Source organism: Lepisosteus platostomus, chromosome 11, assembly GCF_059453375.1.
Source record: "Lepisosteus platostomus isolate fLepPlt1 chromosome 11, fLepPlt1.hap1, whole genome shotgun sequence".
In the NCBI taxonomy this organism is placed as follows: domain Eukaryota; kingdom Metazoa; phylum Chordata; class Actinopteri; order Semionotiformes; family Lepisosteidae; genus Lepisosteus; species Lepisosteus platostomus.
Genome location: NC_142621.1, coordinates 4,941,449 through 4,962,682, shown reverse-complemented (window position 1 = coordinate 4,962,682; position 21,234 = coordinate 4,941,449). Strand labels below are relative to the sequence as shown.

The window sequence follows — 21,234 nt, the reverse complement described above, 5'->3', positions numbered from 1 at the left end:
CGTTGCATCATCCTGGTGGGGTTGCACACTGGTGGTGGTGGAGGGGAGTCCCCATTACCTGTAAAGCACTTTGAGTGGAGAGTCCAGAAAAGCGCTGTATACGTGTAAGCAATTATAAATTATTATTATTATTATTATTTTTATTATTATTAAAGAACAGAATTCCTGCTGATGAATCTGTGACCATGCCAAGAAAGGCTTCCAGCCCTACTTCCCTTTTTCTCACTTTGCTCATCAGCAAGGATGTGCCCAGCAGCAGGACGTTCTGCAAAACCGCCGTTTTCTTTGTGAACTCAATGATTTAATTTGATTTCTGAAACAAAACCAGCTCGTCAGCAGTATTTTTTTAAAGAAATTAAAAATAAACCCTTCAAAAAGCACAGCTTTGCAAAAAAACGTACAGGGGAAACACTTTGTTTCCTTCTATTTTCGGGATTTCGCAAGACTTAAAAGAAAACTTTTGCCAGGTCCTTCATCGTTCCAGTGTGGCTTTGATCCATAGACTTTACGTTGCGCTTTATTAAATTTGGAATACAAAACAAGACGAGATGCGCTCTTCAATCAAATAAGCCAGAGAAATTCCAGCAATTCGTATCGGGAAGAGATGCCTGTATTTTGTGGTTAGTGCAGCTCGAGGTTCAGTAGCCAGACTGAAGTGTAACTTGGGCACCTAATAAACTGGAAATAGCTCAAAGGTCCAAAGAGTCTGATTTAATTCCCTCTGTAGCAACAGTGAGTAATTTCTAAACAAAACAGTGATATAACCTGTTGTTCACGAAAAACAACATCAGTCACTAGGTTTATTTAGCCATTTCTTAATCTGACTGGTACATATAGAGGGTGGATTTGCACAGTCACCTGTTCTGTTCAGACAGAACAAGCCTTAATTCAGACGTGCTTCCACTGCTGTGTGAATCGGGCAAATCAGGCCTCAGAGGAGAGAGAGCTGAAAGATGGCAAACTGGCATTAAACGTTTTTCTAGAATTTCCAGTTTTGTCGTGTTATCCCAGGGACTTTCCTAACGTTTGTTAAATTAACATAGCTTTCCGTCTGTTTAGAAAAACATGGCAGAAACAAGTGGAATCTTCTTGCCAAACTGTGGTGTGGTGTTCTTGAATGTCTTTGAACTGACCAGGCTTTGCATTTTAGGATTAGTGTGTACGTGTTTATTGATTTGTACAACATACCATCAGAATGATTTCTGCAAGTCACAAAGGGAGTTATTAATCTGTTTTTTTTAATCATTTTGTTCATTAAAAATCGGTTATTTTGCAAATCAATCTGGTGAGGTCAAAATCATTTTCATTTCATTTCGACATCTGAAAAATTCATTTTCGGTGGCTGTAGTTCTGCGACTTGAAAGATTTCAGACACCTGATTGGGTTCTTGATTGAAGATGAGCATTTTATGTGTGCAGTTTTGGAATTAGGAAGGAATAAAATAGCAGAAGCAATCAAGTATATTAGAACTATACCCACCCATATATAATTAAATGCAAAACCAGTTATTGACCTTGTGGAGCAAGCAAATGTTGATTCAACACTGGAAGGTAAAAAGAGTAAAAGGGTTCTTTGGCTGTTTCTTGTCATGATCTGCTTGTGACAGTTGAGCATGGATGGTGGGACGTCACATGTCCTGGGTTTGAGCTCTGGGAGAATTATACTTGTGTTCCTTGAGCACTGCAGTGTGACACCACAGTGCTCAGGCCTTTCATTGGTCTGAATGTTCTTTCAGTACATCAACGGTGGAAACCTAGAGCAGCTGCTGGATAGCGAAAAGCACCTGAGCTGGACGGCGCGAGTGAAGATGGCGTACGAGATCGCGATGGGCCTGAGTTACCTGCACTCCAAGGGCATCTTCCACAGAGACCTCACCTCCAAGGTGTGTGCGAAGGCAGGAGAGGCCATCCGGCCTGCACACAGTATCACAGACAAAATTTGTGCCTTTATTGAAAGCTTTCTCTTTTTTTTTTAAATTCAAATTGTTTAAAGTATCACTACAAATTGTTGTTTTTTTCCCATGGCAACATCCTGCCAAAAGATTTTAATACTGACGTAAAACGGACGGAATCTGTTTCACTGATCTGTTGCGCTCGTGTGTTTCTCCGCAGAACTGCCTGATAAAATGTGAGGAGAACGGCTACACGGCGATAGTTGGAGATTTTGGTCTGGCAGAAAAAATCCCCGATCACAAGTGAGTTCTATGTGGCGCATTTAGGGAGAGAGAAACTAGACCTACTGTATCGCTGCAGCAATATTTCTGTAAGGCCACGGGACAGCACAGCATCTGTCTGGATATGCCTAATCGCATTTGGAAGGGAGAGGTCATGGAGTTATCCTTAAAATGCAAGTATTGGTAAAAACCCTTCCGTGCCTGGTCCAGAACCTGATAACCACTTCGAGAGGCAGCACACATGTCCCCGGTGGTGTTCAGTTACGAGCCTTAGCCACTCGATACAGCCCTGACCTTTGCTAAAACTGTGCCCAGCAAGTGTGAGAGGTGAGCTGCTGAGTGCACGAACGGTGGGCCCATCAAACAAAAAGGGGAAGGGAAAAAGAGCGGTTTAGCCCTTCTTCGCTGTTTTATTCAAAACATCCCTTTTGGGATTAGTCAGTTGACCTCAGTGTGGTTTTGGCTTTCAGAAGGCCTTTTTGTAAACAAGACTTAAGTTAGAACACCCCAGCGGAGCAGGTTTGTCAAATTCCAATTATTGCACATCTGATGAAGTCCTACAGTTCTGCACATCGACTTATCTGAACTCTGTATTTTTTTTCCCATAGTTTGCATCCTTAAAATTGCATGAGCACATCAACATAGAGTATTAAAAACGACTGACTGACCTCAGCTGAAGCCCAGTGTTTCTGTTCTGCATTATTATTGTGGTTTTTTTGCATGCTAAATTTGAAGACTCTAAACGACATTGTACTCTTTCATAGCGATTGTACAGACACTTGCACTGGGAATATGGAGGCTAACCCTTTGTGTTTCTAGGTTAATGCTGCTTTTGTGAAATGCCAGTTCCTTTTGTTTCCCTTGCTTTGCCAGTTTTCCTCCTCCTCAGGCTCCAGAATATCCATGTGCACAGTCATGGAAAACACTACAATAAGTCTTTTTAAAGCCATCAATAGCAAAATTGCAATGGAGGTTTTATTTTTTTTTAATCTTTGATTGGTCCCTTGGTATCCGACAGAAATGAAAGGGTTCACGAGCAGGCACTCATCTGACATTCTTCTGAAAAAGCACTTCACTTAGAGCTTTTCTGCTTTGAAGTAAAACAAAAATGCCCTGCAATCGATTGTGGTGTCCGTTTGATCTAAATTTAACTGGCGTTTAAAGTTTCAAGTAGAGGGAAGTCTTTGCCCAGGGTGAGATCTCAAAACCATAAGTGGCGGTGGTGAGCCTTCCTCTGCTATTATTCACGTCCCCATTAATATTTGCAAGTGAGCATATGGAAGGAGGAAGCCTAACAACAGGCTAACCCTCATCTTCGCCACAGGCCCTGAAGTGGACCGTGACATCAGATTTTAGATGTCTAACCACAGCACTGTTGAGTCTATTTACAGGAAAATTGCTGTAGTGTGCAGATCAGAATGTTGAATGATTGGCAGCCTTACTCTGGCAAGGAGAAGCAGGGATATATACATAGAAGCACTGTGTGGACCACTGAATTTTGACAGCTGTAATCATAAGCATTGGCACGTCTTGGCTCGGGGCAGGTTCCACAGACAGTCGATCCTGTCAAATTTGTAATTGCTTTCCATCATTTATTTTTAATGACGCTAGACGAAGAACCATAAACCTGTGCAAAGTTTGGAAGGAAGTCCTGGAAACAACGAAATGTATTTGTGTCAGAGTGCTGGGTCATCTGAGCTGTGAGGAATATTGTGTTCAAAAGTAAACCCAGGAAGAGCGAATAATACAAAGGCAGCAATAGAGAGCCATTCTCTCCCTGACTTCTGGACACATGAGATTGATCAAAAACAGCCACAATAATACAGAGTATTGTGGTTTTGTATTTAGACCCAAGAAGTAACAGACCACTGTTCAAAATCCAAGACTTGCCTTTTTGGGGTTTTGCAAGTCCCTTTTGAAACAGAAATGATGTTTCCCTGCTTTTGTGCAGGTGCTGAATGTGTAGAGAGCATGAGATGTTTCTAACAGGTAATATCACGAATCTTGCGCAATATGGAGTTCCTAGACTGCTTTTTTTAGAGAAAGGTCCTTCTAACGGATTTTGTAAAGGAATGAATCTGCAGGATCAAACGTCTGTGAAGTCCATTGGCAGAATTTCTTTTAAAACAACCCTCTTGTTCAAATACAAAGAAGAATCTGGTATTTGAAGTATATTTCATATGTGGGCCTGCGAGTACTTCAGCTTTAGGTGTCTCCTTCAGCTGCATCACTGTCTTCTGTTTGTAATTGTAACTAAATTACAATTTAAGTGACTGTCCAGTGGAAATTCCTGTTGGAATGGCATAGGCACGGTTCCTGGGATTTCACTCCTGGACCTCTCTGCTTCCGTTTGAGGATGTAAAGTGACTTGTGTGTGCCGGTGAAGTGTAATCCTTCAGCTCCATTTCTCTGCGTAGCTCAAACGGGGAGAAGCTGGCCGTCGTGGGGTCCCCATACTGGATGGCCCCGGAGGTCCTTCGAGATGAGCCCTACGATGAAAAGGTGAGTTGTAACAAGTTTGTTGTCTCCTTGCCCTCGCGACTGAAGGAAAGTTCTGAGGAGGTTTTTGAGACTGATTGCTGCAGTAATTAAAAAAACAACAAATGAAAATATGAACCATTTAATTGTAACCCATTAGTATTCAAATAACATTTACCCCAGTTTCAAGGTTGTCTCAGTCTGTGCATGGCATTTAAGGGCTGGGGCTCGAGTGATGGTTGTCCTTAGCTTTTCCCACTGTGTTTTAGTGTTGACACATTTACCCAGGTGAAAGGCGTGCAGTTTGCAGTGCATTTTATTATTGAACTGTTACCAACGCGGTGTTCCTCACTATTTCCAGGCGGATGTCTTCTCCTATGGCATCATCCTGTGTGAGGTCATAGCTCGGATACAGGCTGACCCGGATTATCTGCCACGCACAGAGGTGAGTTTGATGGGTTTTCAGGGATACATGCGTACAGTATATAACAGTCAGCAGTTCAGGAGGAACCAGCATGACCTTGAAAAGCAGACTGGTGGATTTGTTGAAAGCAAGTTTGATATGAGGTTTTACAGATGTACTCATGCTTTTCTTTGTTACTGGCAGAACTTTGGGCTGGACTACCATGCTTTTCAGCACATGGTTGGAGACTGCCCCCCTGATTTTCTGCAGCTGGCTTTCAACTGCTGCAATGTAAGTATCACCTGGCATTCACTGGGCCCCTCTGATCCTTCCTGTGCTTAGGAAGATGCTCACCATCTTGTCTCTTCCAGATGGACCCCAAGCTCCGTCCCTCCTTCCCAGAAATCGTGAAGGTCCTGGAGGAGATCCTGCCTCGCCTGAAGGCTGAGGAATGCGAACGAGAGAGACTTCACTTGAGTGCCGAGAGCATTGACCGAAAGACTGTCGTCAAAGGTGCAGTCGCCAAGCTTAACACAACTAAAAACAAAAGTCACCCAAGCCGAACATTTACGTGCTGTTTCATGCATTTAAAAATGCAAGCCTACACAACTGAAATGTGTGACACTGATCGCAATCTCAAAACTAGCTCCTCAGTGGTGCTTTCCTCTCTTGAGGAAGAAGGTGGTTCCTTTTATTTGTGAGTGAACAAACATCACCTGATTATTAGTTGAAATTTTGTTCCCTCTTCGAACTCTAGTATTGGGCCAGCTGCCTACACCAGGCCGTCCAGTGGTAGACTTTCATCTGTGATCCACTTTTTGCAGCTTGGGGAGGGGTACAGCCCTCTACTCCCCAGTGTTATCTGCTGGAGCACCGCTGCACTGAAATGGAAATCCTGACATGTTGCACCCTGGGGGGAGAGAGGATACCGTGCCTTTAAAATGGAATGCGGCCAAAAACTGTTCTGTCACACTGCCTCTTGGAATCGAGGTCATCGATTCTTCCACCGACTGTGTCAAAGGCAGCATCCAGGGGCGTTACATGCGCTTAAAAAAAATATAACAGAATGTTGCCGGAGTAATGTATAATTACTCCGATTTCTGAATTTCCAAATTACACGCACAAGTTGTCACACGAAGCTGTCAGCTGCGTATGGATTTTTACAATTCCCAAGTGGGAAGGAAGACCCCGAGGTCTCCAACTCAGCTGTGTTCGATCAGCAGAGCTAGAAATGACTTGGGTTTTGCATCCCTACAGCTGAATGTTCTGCACTATCAGTAAACATCCATTAAATCTGAATCGGTCATGTTTCGGGACAAGGAAGTGCTTTCCACTCTTGGCAAGTCTCAGTACATTTATCTTTCAGGTTCAGGTTGCTTTTTTTTGTATATTACAGTGTAAGTAACCTTTTTGAGCCAATAATTACAAAAATTAGAAGAATTGGAAACATTGGTATATATCAAGATGCTTTTGTCTGTTGTAGCATAAATAATATTTAACTCCCTAGCAGAAACATTCTGAAGATCTGTCCACGAGATTCCTGTGTATTTGTGCGCACACAGCTGGAGTCACTTTTTTTTTCCCCAACTCAAATCTTTTCTAGAACGTAAGCGTACACCTTTTCCAAAGTTTCAGATAATTTCAAAATAACCTATAAAGCATCAGTTTATCTGCACAGTATTGAGCGAGAACATACATCAGAAGCTGGAAGCCCTGAATTGATGAGAAATTACCTATTTATTGTACACTTGTATTTTTTGTGTAAATATCAGCCTTGTTATAATCCTGAAGGAAAGGCAGCACACCGGCTGTTTGAACTGGGAAAGGAAAGGTTATAGCGCCATCTGGTGTTTAAAGGCAGCTGTTTTCCTGTGACTTCACGTATCTGGCCTGTAGCAGCAGCTGCCACCTGTGCTGTCCTGTGCAAAGGGAGGATTTCGGTCTGGCGCGGCCGCAGGTAAATGAGTAACGTCTTGGTCTCGTCCTCCTTGAAGGTCCCGGTGAGAAAGGCCAGGGCATCAAACGGCTGAACCCGCTTGGGCTGCAGGACGACAAGATCCCTCCCAAGTCTCCCCGCCCCCGCCGGAACATCTGGCTGTCGCGCAGCCAGTCGGACATCTTCTCGCGCAAGCCGAACCGCAAGATCAACGTCCAGGACCCCTACTACACCCCCAGCAGGGCGGGGACGGGAGGCCGCAAGATTAACCCTTTCAATGCCCGGGAGGACCTGAAGGGCGGGAAGGTCAAGTTCTTCGACATGCCCAGCAAGTCCGTCTTCTCGCTGGTGTTCGACCTGCACTCGCCCCAGGGCGGCTTGGTCATGTCCCAGCCGCAGTTCCGCCACGTGCCCGGCGGGGTCGCCGGCGGGGCGGGGGCCGCGGAGCACTGCCAGGATCCCTGCCTGCTGCCGAGCCGCCGCTGCCGCTCGCTGCCGGTGTCGCCCGTGCTGCCGCCCCGGGACTGGGCGCTCACCGGCGCCGGCTGCAGGTGCGAGGCCGAGCCGCGGCAGAGGGCAGTGGCGGGGCGCTACGCCGTCCTGGACATCCCGCCCTACCGGCCCAGGCCTGGGGAGGGCGAGGGGGACGAGCTGGCCGGCCCGGCACCCTCCCCCGCCGACAGGGGCGAGGCCATGGACTGCTCCAGCAGCCCGGGGAGCACGGGGGACGAGGCCTTCTACCTGGCCGAGGAGCGGCTGAGCCTGCCGGCCAGCAGCGGGGGCACAGAGAACGGCACCACCTATGAGGACATGGAGGCTGAGGAGGAGGAGGAGGAGGAGGCCGAGGAGGAGGAGGAGGAGGAGATGCAGCGGGACAGCTCCGCGGCCAAGTCCTCCTTCAGCCTCAGCATCTCCGTGGAACCCGACGCCCCGCAGGAGCCCTACCCCGCCTCCGAGGAGAGCTACAGCCCCATCGTCCTGGCGCCGTGCGTGGCCTCGGGCCCGCGGGACCTCCAGTCCAAGTGTGACATTTAAACCGCGCCGCCCGCCGCAAACAAAGCCAGTGGAAGAATCGGTTCTTTTAAAAGCAACTGCTCCAACGCCCTCCCGATTAGGATTAACATGGCTGTTTTTAACTCAGCGATTCGCAGACTGATTATTTTTCTGTTTTAGGTGCTGTTTAATCTAAAACAATTGGACGAATCTCATGTCCTCATAATTGATGTTGGAAAGGGGATTCCCTTAATGCTAGCAGTGATGTTGTAGGTCCTAATGATCTCCCACCTGAATAGGGAAACTGTACAAAAAAAACCTAAGGAATAATAGAGTAGATCCCCTTTATCAGCATGGCGGATGAAACGTCACATTGAATTAATTTGTTCTTCAGTTAATGTCGAGTTTCCCTGTCCCGCAGAATTTGCAATTGATATTGAATTGTTTTTATTTAGGAACAAGACGTTAATTGTTCCACACAAGAAAACTTTTAATGGGATTACACAATGAACAATGAATTACAGAGAACCTTTGTACAGCTGATTTTGATGTGGTTACTGGGTTATGTTCTCCTGATTATATTTGTATATATTATGTTGTCCCAAAGAAACCATCGAGTTTTCTATCCACAGCCTTTGAAGTGCCGAACAAAGTATTTATATTTAGCAGCCATGTGTATTTACACTCCACACCCCTGAGTGTTGGTCCTCACCAGGGCTGGTTTAACATCCAAGAGGGCAAATACCCGTCCCAGATCGAAATCACATATTTTCAGTATACAGCTCGCGGGAAGCTCAACTTTGAAATGGTCAGTCATTTTGAGAACTGCCTAACTTTCAGTTATCTAATGATCTGTTCGCAAATGTGGCTTCTTAAGAAGCAGAAACTATTCTGTGACTGAAGTTAAATTTTAAAAGCAGTTTCAAAAAAGGCGTTGAACTTTTTTTAAAAAAAAGCATTTTGGCTTCTTTTTTTCTGGTGTCTCTCGTGGGAATATATTTGTTGTTTTCCGTGCACACACTGCATTTCTTGTCCTTTTTAAAAGGCTTGCATTGTCTCACGTGTTTCCCTATAAAACAGCTGCACCTTAAACCGCTATTGTACCCAATACAAATCAAGACAAATTATATCTTAAATGTCCTTGTAAAAAGGAAAGCTAGTAAAACATACATTCCTCAGTGACTTTGTTTTGGCAGGAAGAAAGTACAGTATATTTGGTATTTAATGCGTCTGTTTTTTAATATATCCAGATTCTTAGGCATGGATGAGGTAAAGGCTATTCAGAGGGAAAAGTACAATATTCTTAGATGGAACCCTCTTACAATATGTCGAGTAACAAATGGGGCAACAGAAAGAAAAGGCCCATTTTCTTTGAAAACCAAGTCGAAGCTTCTTTTTTCATTAATAAACCAAGAAAAAGCATGTGTAGCTGCAGATGAGATCTTTTACTTCAGGTGGTCTTTAAAAGGTTTGCTGAAAACCTTCCAGCCTGGCTGTCCAGCATGGTGCTTGGTGGATCACAGGAAGGCTCAGATCTGCAGAACGGTGACTTCCGTTTCTTGGCATCGTGAATGAATGCTGGCATGAATGAAAGCTATGGACAACATTACGAGGGTTCAGGTGTGGGCAGCGTTAGCATTTTACCAGTCCAGTATTAATGATCTGAATGAAAGGTATAAAAGCGTTTTAAACTGGCTGTGTGGGGCTGATGTGGCTGGGCTTTTTCTTACCGGAATCCACTTCACTCCCACTGCTTTGAGTCTTCTCAATGTAATAACACTATCGCTACAAGCCACTTTTAATATTGTACTCCTCTGAAACCCTTATTTATTAGCTCACACTTGTTGACCGGTGTTAAGAATTTCATAAACCCATCACTCCGAATGTTTTTAGGGGTTACGGATTACTTACTGTGTTTAATGAACGGTTTAAATCGGTTATCCGGTTCCTTTAAGCCCTCCTCTTCAGGAACACACTGAAAAACACTCTTTTCTTGTCATGTGCTGTTCACCCCAGAACACGGGCGGCCTCGAACTGAAGCAGTCGAGTTCAGAACATTGCAGTTTGGTTCAAGAGCAGCTGTGAGGTCTCAGGGAAGAGTGTGGTGCAGTGCTCACTCTTCTCAGCCAACCCCGTGTAAAAGGAGAAAGCAAACAAAGCAAAAGATGCAATTAGAGTAACAACTTCTGCCTCTCTTGAGGAGACTCGGTAATTCCCTTTTACAAAACGGGTCCTGTTGCTACTGGCATCTGAGCAGCCTGCCTGCAAAGTCTTAACCTTTGGGCAAGTCTACTCCCCCCCAGCCAGCCATGTGTCACTAGAACCCCTTCTGCACACCAGCTGAGCAGGCAGAGCAGGTGGCAGAAATCTGCAAGACCCTTTCACTCTTACACTTCGAACATCTTCAGCCACTGAGCAGGTCTGCTGAAAACAAAATAGGCTCTACTACATACTTAAACATGTAAATGGCACTTGAAACAATAAATGTATAACTGTCTCTGCATTTGTTTTTTAATGCAATTTTGTCACTACATTTCTATGCAATAAAGTAACTGCAATGGGATATTTGACTAAAGAGTTTTAAAGAAATCTATTTTGATATTTATGAACGTTTTGCTACGTCTTATTTCAACTTCTGTTGTGAAGAAACTTAATATAGCTTCTTTGTAAGATATTTAAAAGTTTTCTGCTGTCATAATAAATACCTTTTTTTTGATTGTTCCCTTGCTTTCCTCTCATTTTTATTTTTCTAATGCTGTAGTCTTAAGTTCATTTTCATTCCTTTTGACAAGCTGATATGAGCATGATATTAGCATTAAACGCTAAATTAAGGACATTTTCGGACTTCTGCCTTTCTGAGGAATGTCTGCTTACCTCCTGTTCCCTTTCTTTTAAAGTATTGTATTTGGCCCATTTTATTTGAGCTTCATAGCAATTGATGTTTCCCAGAAAAATAATAGACTTAACATTTAATTTGTGCTCATATCTGGAAGTAATTTCAACCACTTTAACAGAAGCTGACATTAATTGCATTTACAGAAAGTGTTTTTCACTAGGGCTTGTGTCACTAATTGGCATCTAATTGGAAGTGGCTATTTTTAGTCTCCATCATGCATCATGGCTTGAATACAAATATCAAGCTTGTTTACTGCTGTTGAGAATATTAAATATTGCTGGATACTACGGTTAACCCTGATGCTGATTCTTTTCTTTAGAAATGGCTCATTCGGCAAGCTGCTCTGATTAGTGGGATGAAGAGCAGTACAGTACTGACAATACGTGACCAATGAAAAAAAGAGCCAATAACCCGAAGTTTTTTTTTTTAATGTTTGTGTTACAGGACAAACATTTCTCACAAATGAACATGGCCCGTCAGAAAGTGGCTGAGAAATGAGAACAAAGCTATCCTGATGTCACTGGATTAAAATTCATTTGCTGTTAAAAACTCATTTCTTTCCTTTATATATGTAATTTCATATTTTCTAATGTAATTTATCCAGGGAACAGAAGTCATTGTATAAAGCCTGTTTAACCAAATATTTTGCTACACATTTTAAACCGTAATATAGTAACGTTTAGACATCACTGTACAGCTCTGTTGGTTATGACGAGCAGATTCAGTCTATGACAGGCTCCCCAAAACCTAATGGAAATAGAGGTTACAAACTGAATTTTGAAAATACTTTCATAGTATTATCTATTAAACAAAGACACTCCAACTCAACAGCAGCTGAAACTCAAAATTACTTTTTTCCCCGGTGAGGAAGGAACATCTTGCCAAGTCTGGATCAGGACCTGCTCCGTGTGGGACAACAAAATAAAAAAAAACCCAACAAATGTCTACAAAATTAGCTCTTGCCCCAGGCAAGTTCCATCTTTTGCGTGTGAGCTCTGGAGGACTTGGAGAAGGCGCTCTTGACAATCTGCAAGGGCACGGACTTGCCACTGAGGTAGAGTTTGTTCAGGCAGTCGGGAAGAGCAGCTCCTGAGCTCTCCTCGTCCGAGCGGCCCTTCAGTGTGGTGATGTAGGAGAAAATGTAGCCGGTCATGAAGGCATCGAAACCGGCTCGGTGAGTCCCCCCCTCTACCTTTTTCCCCTTCCCTTCTTCTTTTTCTCCCTGGGGTGCCTTCCCCTCGCTCTCGCTGGCATCTGCAGGCTTGTCTCCAGACGATGCCTGCGCCTCGGAGGAACCATTCCCGGCCTGTCCCGCCACTTCCTCCTCCTCCACCACCATCATCTGCGCGTCTTCTAAATCCTCCCCCTCGGCTTCCTCCCCCCGAGGTGCGCAGGGAATCGAGTCCCCCGGAGGAGCCGAGAAAGCCACATCCGCAAGTTCCTCCAAGCAAGGTTGCTTATTGGGAGGGGCAGCGTCTCCCTCGGAGGCTCGGGCTTCCCTCAGAGCTGCTCTCTGCTTCCTTTTGAATTTCTTTTTCCTCTTCTTGTCCTCCTTGGTCTTTTCGTCCTGCTCGATGATCAGGTCGGTGTTGTGAGACATGGTGCACTGCGAGCCGTTAGGGCACCAGCCATAAGCCTGTAGGAGAGATGGCACAGAGGTGACCTTTCTTTGAGCAGCTTGTGGGACAAAGTCCCAATGAAACTATAAATACGTCTTGAAGCGCAGTTGCTTAAGGAAGATCAGGATTGATTCTTAGAGTTGACTCTCAAACAGCTCAGTCTCGCTCCTTATTTTTCAGGCATGTCACCCACGCAGTTAGATTTCTGCACCCTGATCGCCGTGGAAACAGTTCGATCGAGAAATCGATCAAGAACCGGCCAGGTGAGATCCTCACATTAACTACTAATTACCAAAAGGGCTAGGAGGGTCAAAGGCCCTCCTCTCACTTGTAAGGTCATGTTCTCGAACAGCCGTTTCTGGCAGCCTCGTGCTTCTCCAGCAGCGGGAGAGGACTGCGGTGATCTCACCGAGAAGCGTAGGCAGATGTCCAGCGGGCCCTCCTCGCTGCCGCCCTCGGAGCAGGGCCTGAAGTCGATGTAGCTGCACAGCCTCCCGGAGTAGCTGCAGAACTCCAGGAAGAGATGGGGGCCACTGCCTCCAGCTTCAACCGACTTGCAATTATCCCGCTTGCTAAGCAAGTAAAAGACAGGACTTTAAACACTGACTTCATCCAGGCCAGCTGACAAGTATGCAACTCTTTTTCTTCCCCATATTCACGTTTTCCATGAGGAAGGTTTAAGGATGTCTTTTCTATTTATTGGCACCAAATCTTTTATTTCATCTGGGCGGGTTTCAGGCCACTAAATTGTGAACTTGCTTCTGTCTTATTTGTTTTTACAGTTGTCTAGGCTTTTTTTCCTCCATAAAGTTGTTTTGTTTTCAAGCATTTTTGAACAACTGCAGCTCCCTGCTTAGCGTTCAGGGTTTTAAACAACTACACCTCCCTGCTTAGCGTTCAGGGTTTTAAACGGCTGCAGCTCCCTGCTTAGCGTTCAGGGTTTTAAACGGCTGCAGCTCCCTGCTTAGCGTTCAGGGTTTTAAACGGCTGCAGCTCCCTGCTTAGCGTTCAGGGTTTTAAACGGCTGCAGCTCCCTGCTTAGCGTTCAGGGTTTTAAACGGCTGCAGCTCCCTGCTTAGCGTTCAGGGTTTTAAACGGCTGCAGCTCCCTGCTTAGCGTTCAGCTATTGAACAACTGGACTTTACAGCTGGGGAAGATCCAGTGTATCAAAGGCCCGTGTGTTCTGTCCAGCACACGGAGTGGACACTCACCACTTCTTGTAGGCGTACTCCAGGTATGAAGCCATGAAGCGCATCTCGTACTCGGAGGCGTACTTGGTGTCGAAGACTCCGGCGGGAAACATCTCGGACAGGTCCGCCATGAAGGTGGCCAGGCGGTCGGGCAGGTGAGCGTAGAAGCACTGGTACAGGAAGACCATGTCGATCAGCCCGTTGTGCAGCACCAGGGGCTTCCTGGCTCGGAGCAGCTCCAGGAAAAGAGCCCGGATCGTCTGCACCTGAGCGTCCCCTCCCTGCTGGTGCCAGGAGGAAGAGGGACAGATCACAACCTCACCTGTTACAGTATCTGGGAGGTACGTAAAGAAAAATAACACTAGAAACCTTCCATCCTGTTATTAACATGGACCTGTGAGATCATGACTAGAGAATATCCGGCCTCAGTGTCTGTGTGCTCTCTCAGACTCCAACCGTTTGTTTTTGCTCCATCGGGGGTGGGGGAAAAAAAAATCTCTTGGGGTATCAAAAGCTTTTAAGTGTCTAAAGAATAATGTGGTGACACACTGGAGCTGGGCTCCATTCCTCACCTTGTCGTTTCCCTTGTGGTAAGGGATGCCCTGCGAGTACTGCTTGTTGAAATCGAACCCGTGCTGCACCAGGAACTGCACGGACTGCGGCTCGATGATGTATTCCTCCATGCACAGCAGGGTCAGGTTGTACACCTGCACCAGGTACGTATCGGCGGCCTGGAAGCACAGGGGACGTTCAGAGGCGGACAGGCCTGCAGGCGACCGGGTTCCGATCCTAATCAACTACATCAGGGTCTCAGCACCTGCGAACACGGCGTGGGCGAACGGACTGATCTGCGATGCGGTCTGACCAATGGCATCTTGGGTGGAGGAAGAGCAGAGTGGGATAGAATCGGGCCGTTGAAGGGCAACTTTCAAAACAGCATGGCAACAGATAAGGAAGGCGAGACAAATCTAGCTGGTGAGTGAGCCCCTCCCTGCCCCCTGCCCAAGAACCCACATCTCAACGCGCTCTTGTTTTTCTACTGAACACTCCACGTTCTGTGTCAGCAGTGTGGGGAACGACAGGCTGGACATGACTTTGCAGGCTCACTGCCAGTTTTTTGCCCGTTTCACTACAGTGGGGTGTGCTGATCACAGAGGCAGAGAGCGAAAGTGCAGCCTGGATGCAGGGGAGGGATTTGCGGTTTTTATTTTAGCTGATTACTATAAGTTTATGAATACTGTGGTTTCTTTCAGTTGATCAGTGTTATTTAAATGTATTTAAAGCCATTAATTTAATTATTACAAAGGATAGGGTTACTTGTGTCTTTTAAACATACATACTAATATACTGTTGTGCATTATGCAATGGTATAGGGGTGGACTTGGTTATATGTGAATTTGGCTATTTATGAAACCTTGAGAATGTCCCTACTGTACTGAACAGAGGACAGTGTTTTGACTACTCTTTCAGCTGTTATCAATTTTCATTTCCTAAATTGCATAGACTCGTCCAATCTGAGGACACTGGCGTGCCAGTCACACTCTGAAAACTCATTACTCCAGACACACGAGTGAGGGCAACTGAGCCAGCCAGGAAGATACCCCTATACTGCTCTTCACCTCCGAATACCGAAAAGAATTTCGGTCATGTCCCCCGCTTCTGAAACCAGAGACAGGCCTTTTTCTCATCGCGTCTCGTGGTGTTTCTACAAGGTGGAAGCTGTGTTGGGTTTTTTTTTTTTTTGCGGCAACCACACTGGAATTTGAGCAGAAGAAAACGAGAGGTGGTCGCTCCTGACAAGACCCTGTGACCCCATGTGTCTGAGCAGCGCCTGGGTTCTCTCTTGCGCTGTAGTGAACTCTTTCCACCACCCAGTACCGCTCTCTGCTCGGTGACGTTCCTTCTCCATTGTGATCAATGAGTCCTCAACTGCAGTACACTTTTTTAGTCACTGTTCGGACTTGCTTGTCATTTGTACATTTACGTTTGCCTACTGTATCCGATTGGTTCAGGTTTTGCATTTATCAATTAATTGATATTGTAGATTTTGAAAGTTGCCCTGAATATTGACCTCTAACCAAACTAATACTAATTATGGAAATTAGGCAGATTAATGAGGAGGTGGAGCAGTTCCCTTCGTTAAGGAGTGGATCATTGTGAACAGCCGATTAACCTACCAGTGTATCAATAGGAGGAAACCACAGTACCCAGAGAAAATCTATATATAGGCAAGGAGAACGGGAACTCCACCCGGAAAAAACAACAGAGCCTTGAACACTTACTTTGTCCTGGAGCTTCTTAAAACAAGCGATCCCCAAGGACAGAATGGACCGAGTCTGCGCGGCATGGCATATAGCTTTGTAGCGGTCTTCGATACATCTTATTAAACAACATTAAAAAAAAAAACTTTCCAGATCAGACACTTCAAAACGACATCTTGCAAACTATTATTATATTAATTAAAAGGATTGAACAGGTATAACCCTACACCGCACTGAAACAGCACTGGGATTAGTCAGGCAATAGTGTAATTCAGTAATTCAGGTTAATACGCGTCATTTAAAATACTAATAACATGCGCATCATTTTGCAACAAAAAGACGACGGATACAAAGAACGCTGAAAGCAAACTCACTGTGCAAGTAAGGCTTTTCTGGATCCGAGACCGCTCAATTCCTAAAGAAAAAAAAAGTTCAATATGCATTTGCTTTGCTATTGTCTACATCTTAACAACTGCCAACTTTTTAAGCATTAGAAAGATATGAACTCACGGTATCCAAGGCGATGAAAGAGGAGGTTTTTATAGACAGCAATATTGCTGGCCAAAGCTCTTTAAAATTATTGTTCAGAACATCGATGACGGGCACGGTTAAGGAAGTCATTATCCCCTCTTCACGTGTGCAGACCGGGCGGCTCCTAAAAAGTAGAAATCACAAGAGTGGTTATTTTCTTCGATTTAAGTTTTCTCCCTTAACACTTAACATTGTCATATTGCAACGTGATGTGCACAGAATACTTATTTACTGAAACTTTTTCCACAACTCGGCATGCCTGATTAATTGCACTGCACCACACGATGCGGTCAGAAACAGAAGGCTCTTTTTTTATTTGGAAAATTTAGCGTTTATCAATGACAATTCATCACATGGTGGCATCCAGGTGTCTCTGCTGAGGTGTTTCTGGAGAAACTATAAATCAATATCTCCGATGCATAGATGCAAACAAATACCTGAATCTCTTCGGAGTTAGTGCATTTTAAGCAACTTACTGAGCTTTTGGTGCAGGTTCGACTACTAACGACCATTTTATGTTAAATGCATCACGAGTAAAGTCCGCTAGGCCGTGATCTATTAATCAGTGACACCATAAGAGTTCACTTAAATCCTCAGATCCATGAATTCAAGATTTCAGCTTCTATCATAAATCCCACAGTCCTATCCTACTCCGAAAACTGTACAATGCCGAACACAATACTTTCGATTTCGCTTTCCTTCAGGTTGGGTCTTTCCTGGCCCACGTGATTAGAAACGCTCAAACTGTTTTGGTATTTGTAGTGTTTAATCAAATAAAAAAAATATTCGTGGTTTTCTCAAACACGCATATTGATTAAATTATTTGCGACTATTTTAATGTCTGCAACATATTTTTAAGTATCTTGGCAGTCTATTTAATCAGGCGGTAACAAGGGCACCCTAGCTAAATGACGTCACTAAAAATAGCTGTTGCAGGCATAGTCGCCATTTTGGCTCAAATCTAAGTTAAGGTTTTTTTAATGCTTTGCTACCGTTAACCTTTTTCATTTGCACGGTATTTTGGGTCATTTGTGTCCCAGTCTCACCTCTGATATCAAGAAGTTTCAGGACAGTTTGGTTAATTTTCTATTTCCTGCAACTTATCCCGTAAACCAGAGTTGGGAGCTTCACTTAACTTCTGTACAGGTAAAAAAATGGGAGGATGCTCGGCTCCAAACTGCTCCAACTCTACAACGATTGGGAAGCAGCTTTTCCGTTTTCCAAAAGATCCAGAGCGAATGAGGAAGTGGGTCATCAATTGTCGACGTGATTTTGTACCGACTCCGTGCTCTAGGCTGTGTCAGGCAAGTGAGAATTTAAAACACGTCGAAACTATGATTATTGTCGAGTGCTGTGTGTGATGATCATTTCCACCTCTTACTGCTGTTGCATAACACGTTGAGGTTGAGGAAGGTGTTTGGTCTGGATTTTCAAGGTGTAGGGTTTATTGCAATATCTTTCTCCCGGCACAGGATCACTTTGAGGAGAGCCAGTTTGAAGAGATAGCCAGATCACCCGCAGGAGGAAGGAAACTCAAGCCCAACGCCATCCCCACTCTCTTTGACGTGCCCGACCCCCCCTCGCCTATCTCTGCAGCTCTGCCACCCCTGAAAGCAGAACCCGGTACTTGAAACACCTCCAGCATGAGTCATTCACCATCTGAGTTGGACAGGTCGCCCACTACATGCAAACCATTATTTAGCCTTTTTATTTTCTCCTTAGCTGTGCTAAGACACTGCCCTTCTTTTAGCTCTTGTATAGAAATAAAAATGCGCTATGACACGTTTGGCAGGCGTTGGCGGAAGGACTTTCGTTTGAAAGAACGAGGAAAACCTACATGGAACTTCTGCCTTAGGGGGGGCTGAAACCTGTTGATACCCCAAGTCTCCCTCTTGAGTTAGGATTTTGTTTCTGTTCTCTTACTCTACTCATACTTACAAGTAACAAGTGCACTTATATGGTGCTTTTCATCTCAAGGGACCCCACAGACATGAACGCCTAGGAGGGGACCCACTGTGTCCTCCACTGAAATACAGTCCCCCACTTGGGTGGGTGTGGTGTAGGGGTATATAACATGTAGCTTTGAAGCTACAGCACACTCAGCACTCCTTCTCATTACAAGTAGTCACTCACACCCCATGGTGGATGCAGTCTGGGCCCGGGGTGGAAGGGGTGTGAGCCTGTCTGCTGTCCCTGCAGCAGAGAAGGAGCAGACCCTGGTGGACCACGGCTACGCCCGGCGGCAGCCCAGAGGCGGCGAGGCGGACGAGGCCGAGGCCGGCGGCCAGCGGAACGAGGAGGAGATCGCCTGCAGGCTGTGCCAGCAGTACAAGGCGCAGCTGGAGCAGCAGCAGCAGCACACGGCGCGGCTGCAGAGAGAGGTGAGCCCGCTGGGGGGCGGCGGGGTTACCATCCAGCAGAAACGAAAGGGGTGGATAGATGAGGTTTGATTCACCGTGGGGTGTGTGGCTGAGCGTGTCCATTGTGCTACAATGGGAGATGAGACTGGAAGCTTTCAGCTGGGAGAGTGGACAGAGGAATGGGCGCGCTCTTAGTTTCTATAAACCAGGATGATGAAAGCTCTGCGACTGTCTCCAGTGGCAGAGCTTTCAGTTTACAGTCATAGCAATCTTGTATTCGCTGTTGCCACTAATATGCTTGTTCCTTGGGCTTTGTCTCTGCTTGTCTTCTCATTGTGCATGTGTGCACTTACACTTATATATCTCTTTTCCACTGGTGGTGGACTCCCCTCCACCACCACCAGTGTGCAGCCCCACCTGGATGATGTGACGGCAGCCATAGTGCGCCAGAACGCTCCCCACACATCAGCGATCAGTGGGGAGGAGAGCAGAGTAATGTAGCCAATTCATAGAGGGGGATTATTAGGAGGTCATGATTGGTAAGGGCCAGGGGGAATTTTGGCCAGGATGCTGGGGTTACATCCCTACTCTTTTCGAGAGACGCCCTGGGATTTTTAATGAGCACAGAGAGTCAGGACCTTGGTTTTGCGTCTCATCTGTAGGACGGCGCCTTTTTACAGTATAGTGTCCCTATCACTATACTGGGGCATTAGGACCCACACAGACTGCAGAATGAGCGCCCCCTGCTGGTCCCACTAATACCTCTTACAGCAGCGACCTTTGTTTTTCTCAGAAGATCTCCCATCCAGGTACTGACCAGGCTCACTGACCTGCTTAGCTTCAGTGGGCTTCCAGTTGTGAGTTGCAGGGTGATATGGCTGCTGGCTGCTGATCTTATCAATCTTATTGCTGTTTTCTAGGATTTAACAGGTTGAATAAATTGCACAGTATCAAACTGTTGTCAACAGCCCAACTAAGGTGCTCCGTCCTGCGTGAGAGTGAAAGTCTCTTGCTTGATCTTGTGTTTTTACTGCCTTAGAGTTGGTACACTGCAGTCTGCAAATTGTTATCACATCAAAAAATAAAACAATGATGATTAACACTTATTTTCTGGTGATGCTTTCTGTACAGCTGGCATTTTCAAGAAGAGATCATGGAAATAACCGCCAGAAATGAAACTAACCCATTTTCTTTGTAACGCAGGCTGAAGAAATGAAGAAAAAACTGAATAAGCTCAACAAAATAGAGAAGGGTCTGCAGATGTTCCTGTTCGACGATCAGATCCGGGCCCTGACGCTGGCCAAGCGCTCCCGCAGGGCGGTGTGGTCTCAGGAAACGGTGCTGACCGCCAGGAGGATCCGGGGCGCCGTGGGGGTGAAGGGCTACGAATTCCTGCGAGAACTGGGGTACCCCCTCCCATCCTACAGGACTCTGTGTAACCGAGTAGAGCCCAAGATGATGGGGCCGCCAGCGATGGAGGAAGAAGTGGCCGCCATCGGGCTCTGAGAGGTCGCCTGTGTTTTCTCATGCGGCTCTGGACTTTTGAGCTGGACTGGCCCCTTCGTAAGGAGCACAGAGAGAGGGCAAAAAAAAAAACCTCTTCACATTGAACACGTTCCTGCAATTGTCTGTGAAGAGCGCCGGTTTAAAGATGTTCCATGCAGGTCATCACTTCTTGACAGAAAGATGCTACGCTTATAAAGCTTATTAATAGGATACTACTGAAATCCAGGGGGGTTTTGTCCTGCTAAAATGATTGTTATATCATTTTGTTTAGGCTGTTTCGGTGTGTGGTTTATCTTCAACCATACTTAATTGAAAATTAAAGAAACACTTTTTTATGTTTGAAAATAGGTTCTTCCTAGGGCAATTATAAACTCCATTGAACTGACTTTTAAATAACCGTATCCTTGGCTGTTATTGGCCATTCTCAATCATCAGTCGTGGCCTTTTAACTTATTTTTATATGTGTTTATTGTGGAGTTCAAGTTACCTTCATGACCTTTCTTTAAGTAATGCTTCAGTTTCTATTCATAGGAGGGCTTATGATCAAAGAACGAAAGCATAGAGAAACAGTTAGGCTATTAATGATTCATATGAGCTTGATTTTGATCTGAGAGTCATGACTTGTCACTACAAATTGTATGCCAAGGACAGTGACTTTACCTGTACAGCGTGAACTGTTGCAGTTCTATTTTTTTGTGAATGAAGTACTGAGTGTTACTGTGGATGAGTGGGGAATTTAAACCTTAATTTGGATAAGGTATAACTGTAGGATTTCCCATTGATGTGTAAGCATGCCATTAGGAAGTCAAGGATGTTTATTGAAAAATAAAAATCCTTAAAAATGTGCTTTATGTGGCTGTTAATGGAAGCTGGGACTCATATATTAAT

The 21,234-nt window shown here is 45.2% G+C and overlaps 3 protein-coding genes across 5 annotated transcripts in view; 2 read left to right on the top strand and 1 right to left on the bottom strand.

Annotated features, from left to right (window-relative positions):
* The window catches only part of tesk2 (testis associated actin remodelling kinase 2), a 35,633-nt gene extending 24,929 nt beyond the window's left edge, over positions 1-10,704 (top strand). For both annotated transcript variants that reach the window (XM_088598052.1, XM_088598053.1), the window contains 7 exons: positions 1,736-1,882; positions 2,112-2,194; positions 4,591-4,675; positions 5,013-5,096; positions 5,259-5,345; positions 5,426-5,567; positions 7,049-10,704. In XM_088598052.1, coding sequence (XP_088454178.1) covers positions 1,736-1,882; positions 2,112-2,194; positions 4,591-4,675; positions 5,013-5,096; positions 5,259-5,345; positions 5,426-5,567; positions 7,049-8,025 — 1,605 coding nt within the window. In that variant the 3' untranslated portion in view covers positions 8,026-10,704. The remainder of the gene's footprint in view (positions 1-1,735; positions 1,883-2,111; positions 2,195-4,590; positions 4,676-5,012; positions 5,097-5,258; positions 5,346-5,425; positions 5,568-7,048) is intronic.
* Positions 10,705-11,286: 582 nt separating this feature from the next.
* toe1 (target of EGR1, exonuclease) lies at positions 11,287-17,163 on the bottom strand. The gene is made up of 8 exons (XM_088598058.1): positions 16,957-17,163; positions 16,460-16,604; positions 16,324-16,364; positions 15,971-16,067; positions 14,261-14,419; positions 13,710-13,969; positions 12,908-13,070; positions 11,287-12,515 (listed from the first exon to the last, which is right to left on the bottom strand). Exons 2-8 carry the CDS (start codon positions 16,568-16,570, stop codon positions 11,832-11,834), a joined length of 1,515 nt encoding a protein of 504 aa, XP_088454184.1. The 5' UTR covers positions 16,571-16,604; positions 16,957-17,163; the 3' UTR covers positions 11,287-11,831.
* Positions 17,164-17,199: 36 nt separating this feature from the next.
* On the top strand, positions 17,200-21,192 carry LOC148651849 (uncharacterized). 2 transcript variants are annotated; one of them, XM_088598071.1, is made up of 4 exons: positions 17,200-17,784; positions 17,953-18,103; positions 18,683-18,861; positions 20,044-21,192. In XM_088598071.1, the coding sequence occupies exons 1-4, from the start codon at positions 17,635-17,637 to the stop codon at positions 20,344-20,346; spliced, it is 783 nt and encodes a 260-aa protein (XP_088454197.1). In that variant the 5' UTR covers positions 17,200-17,634; the 3' UTR covers positions 20,347-21,192. The 2 variants fall into 2 exon arrangements, with proteins under 2 accessions (XP_088454197.1, XP_088454196.1); XM_088598070.1 differs by having other exon boundaries at positions 17,344-17,784; positions 18,680-18,861.
* Positions 21,193-21,234: the final 42 nt, after the last annotated feature.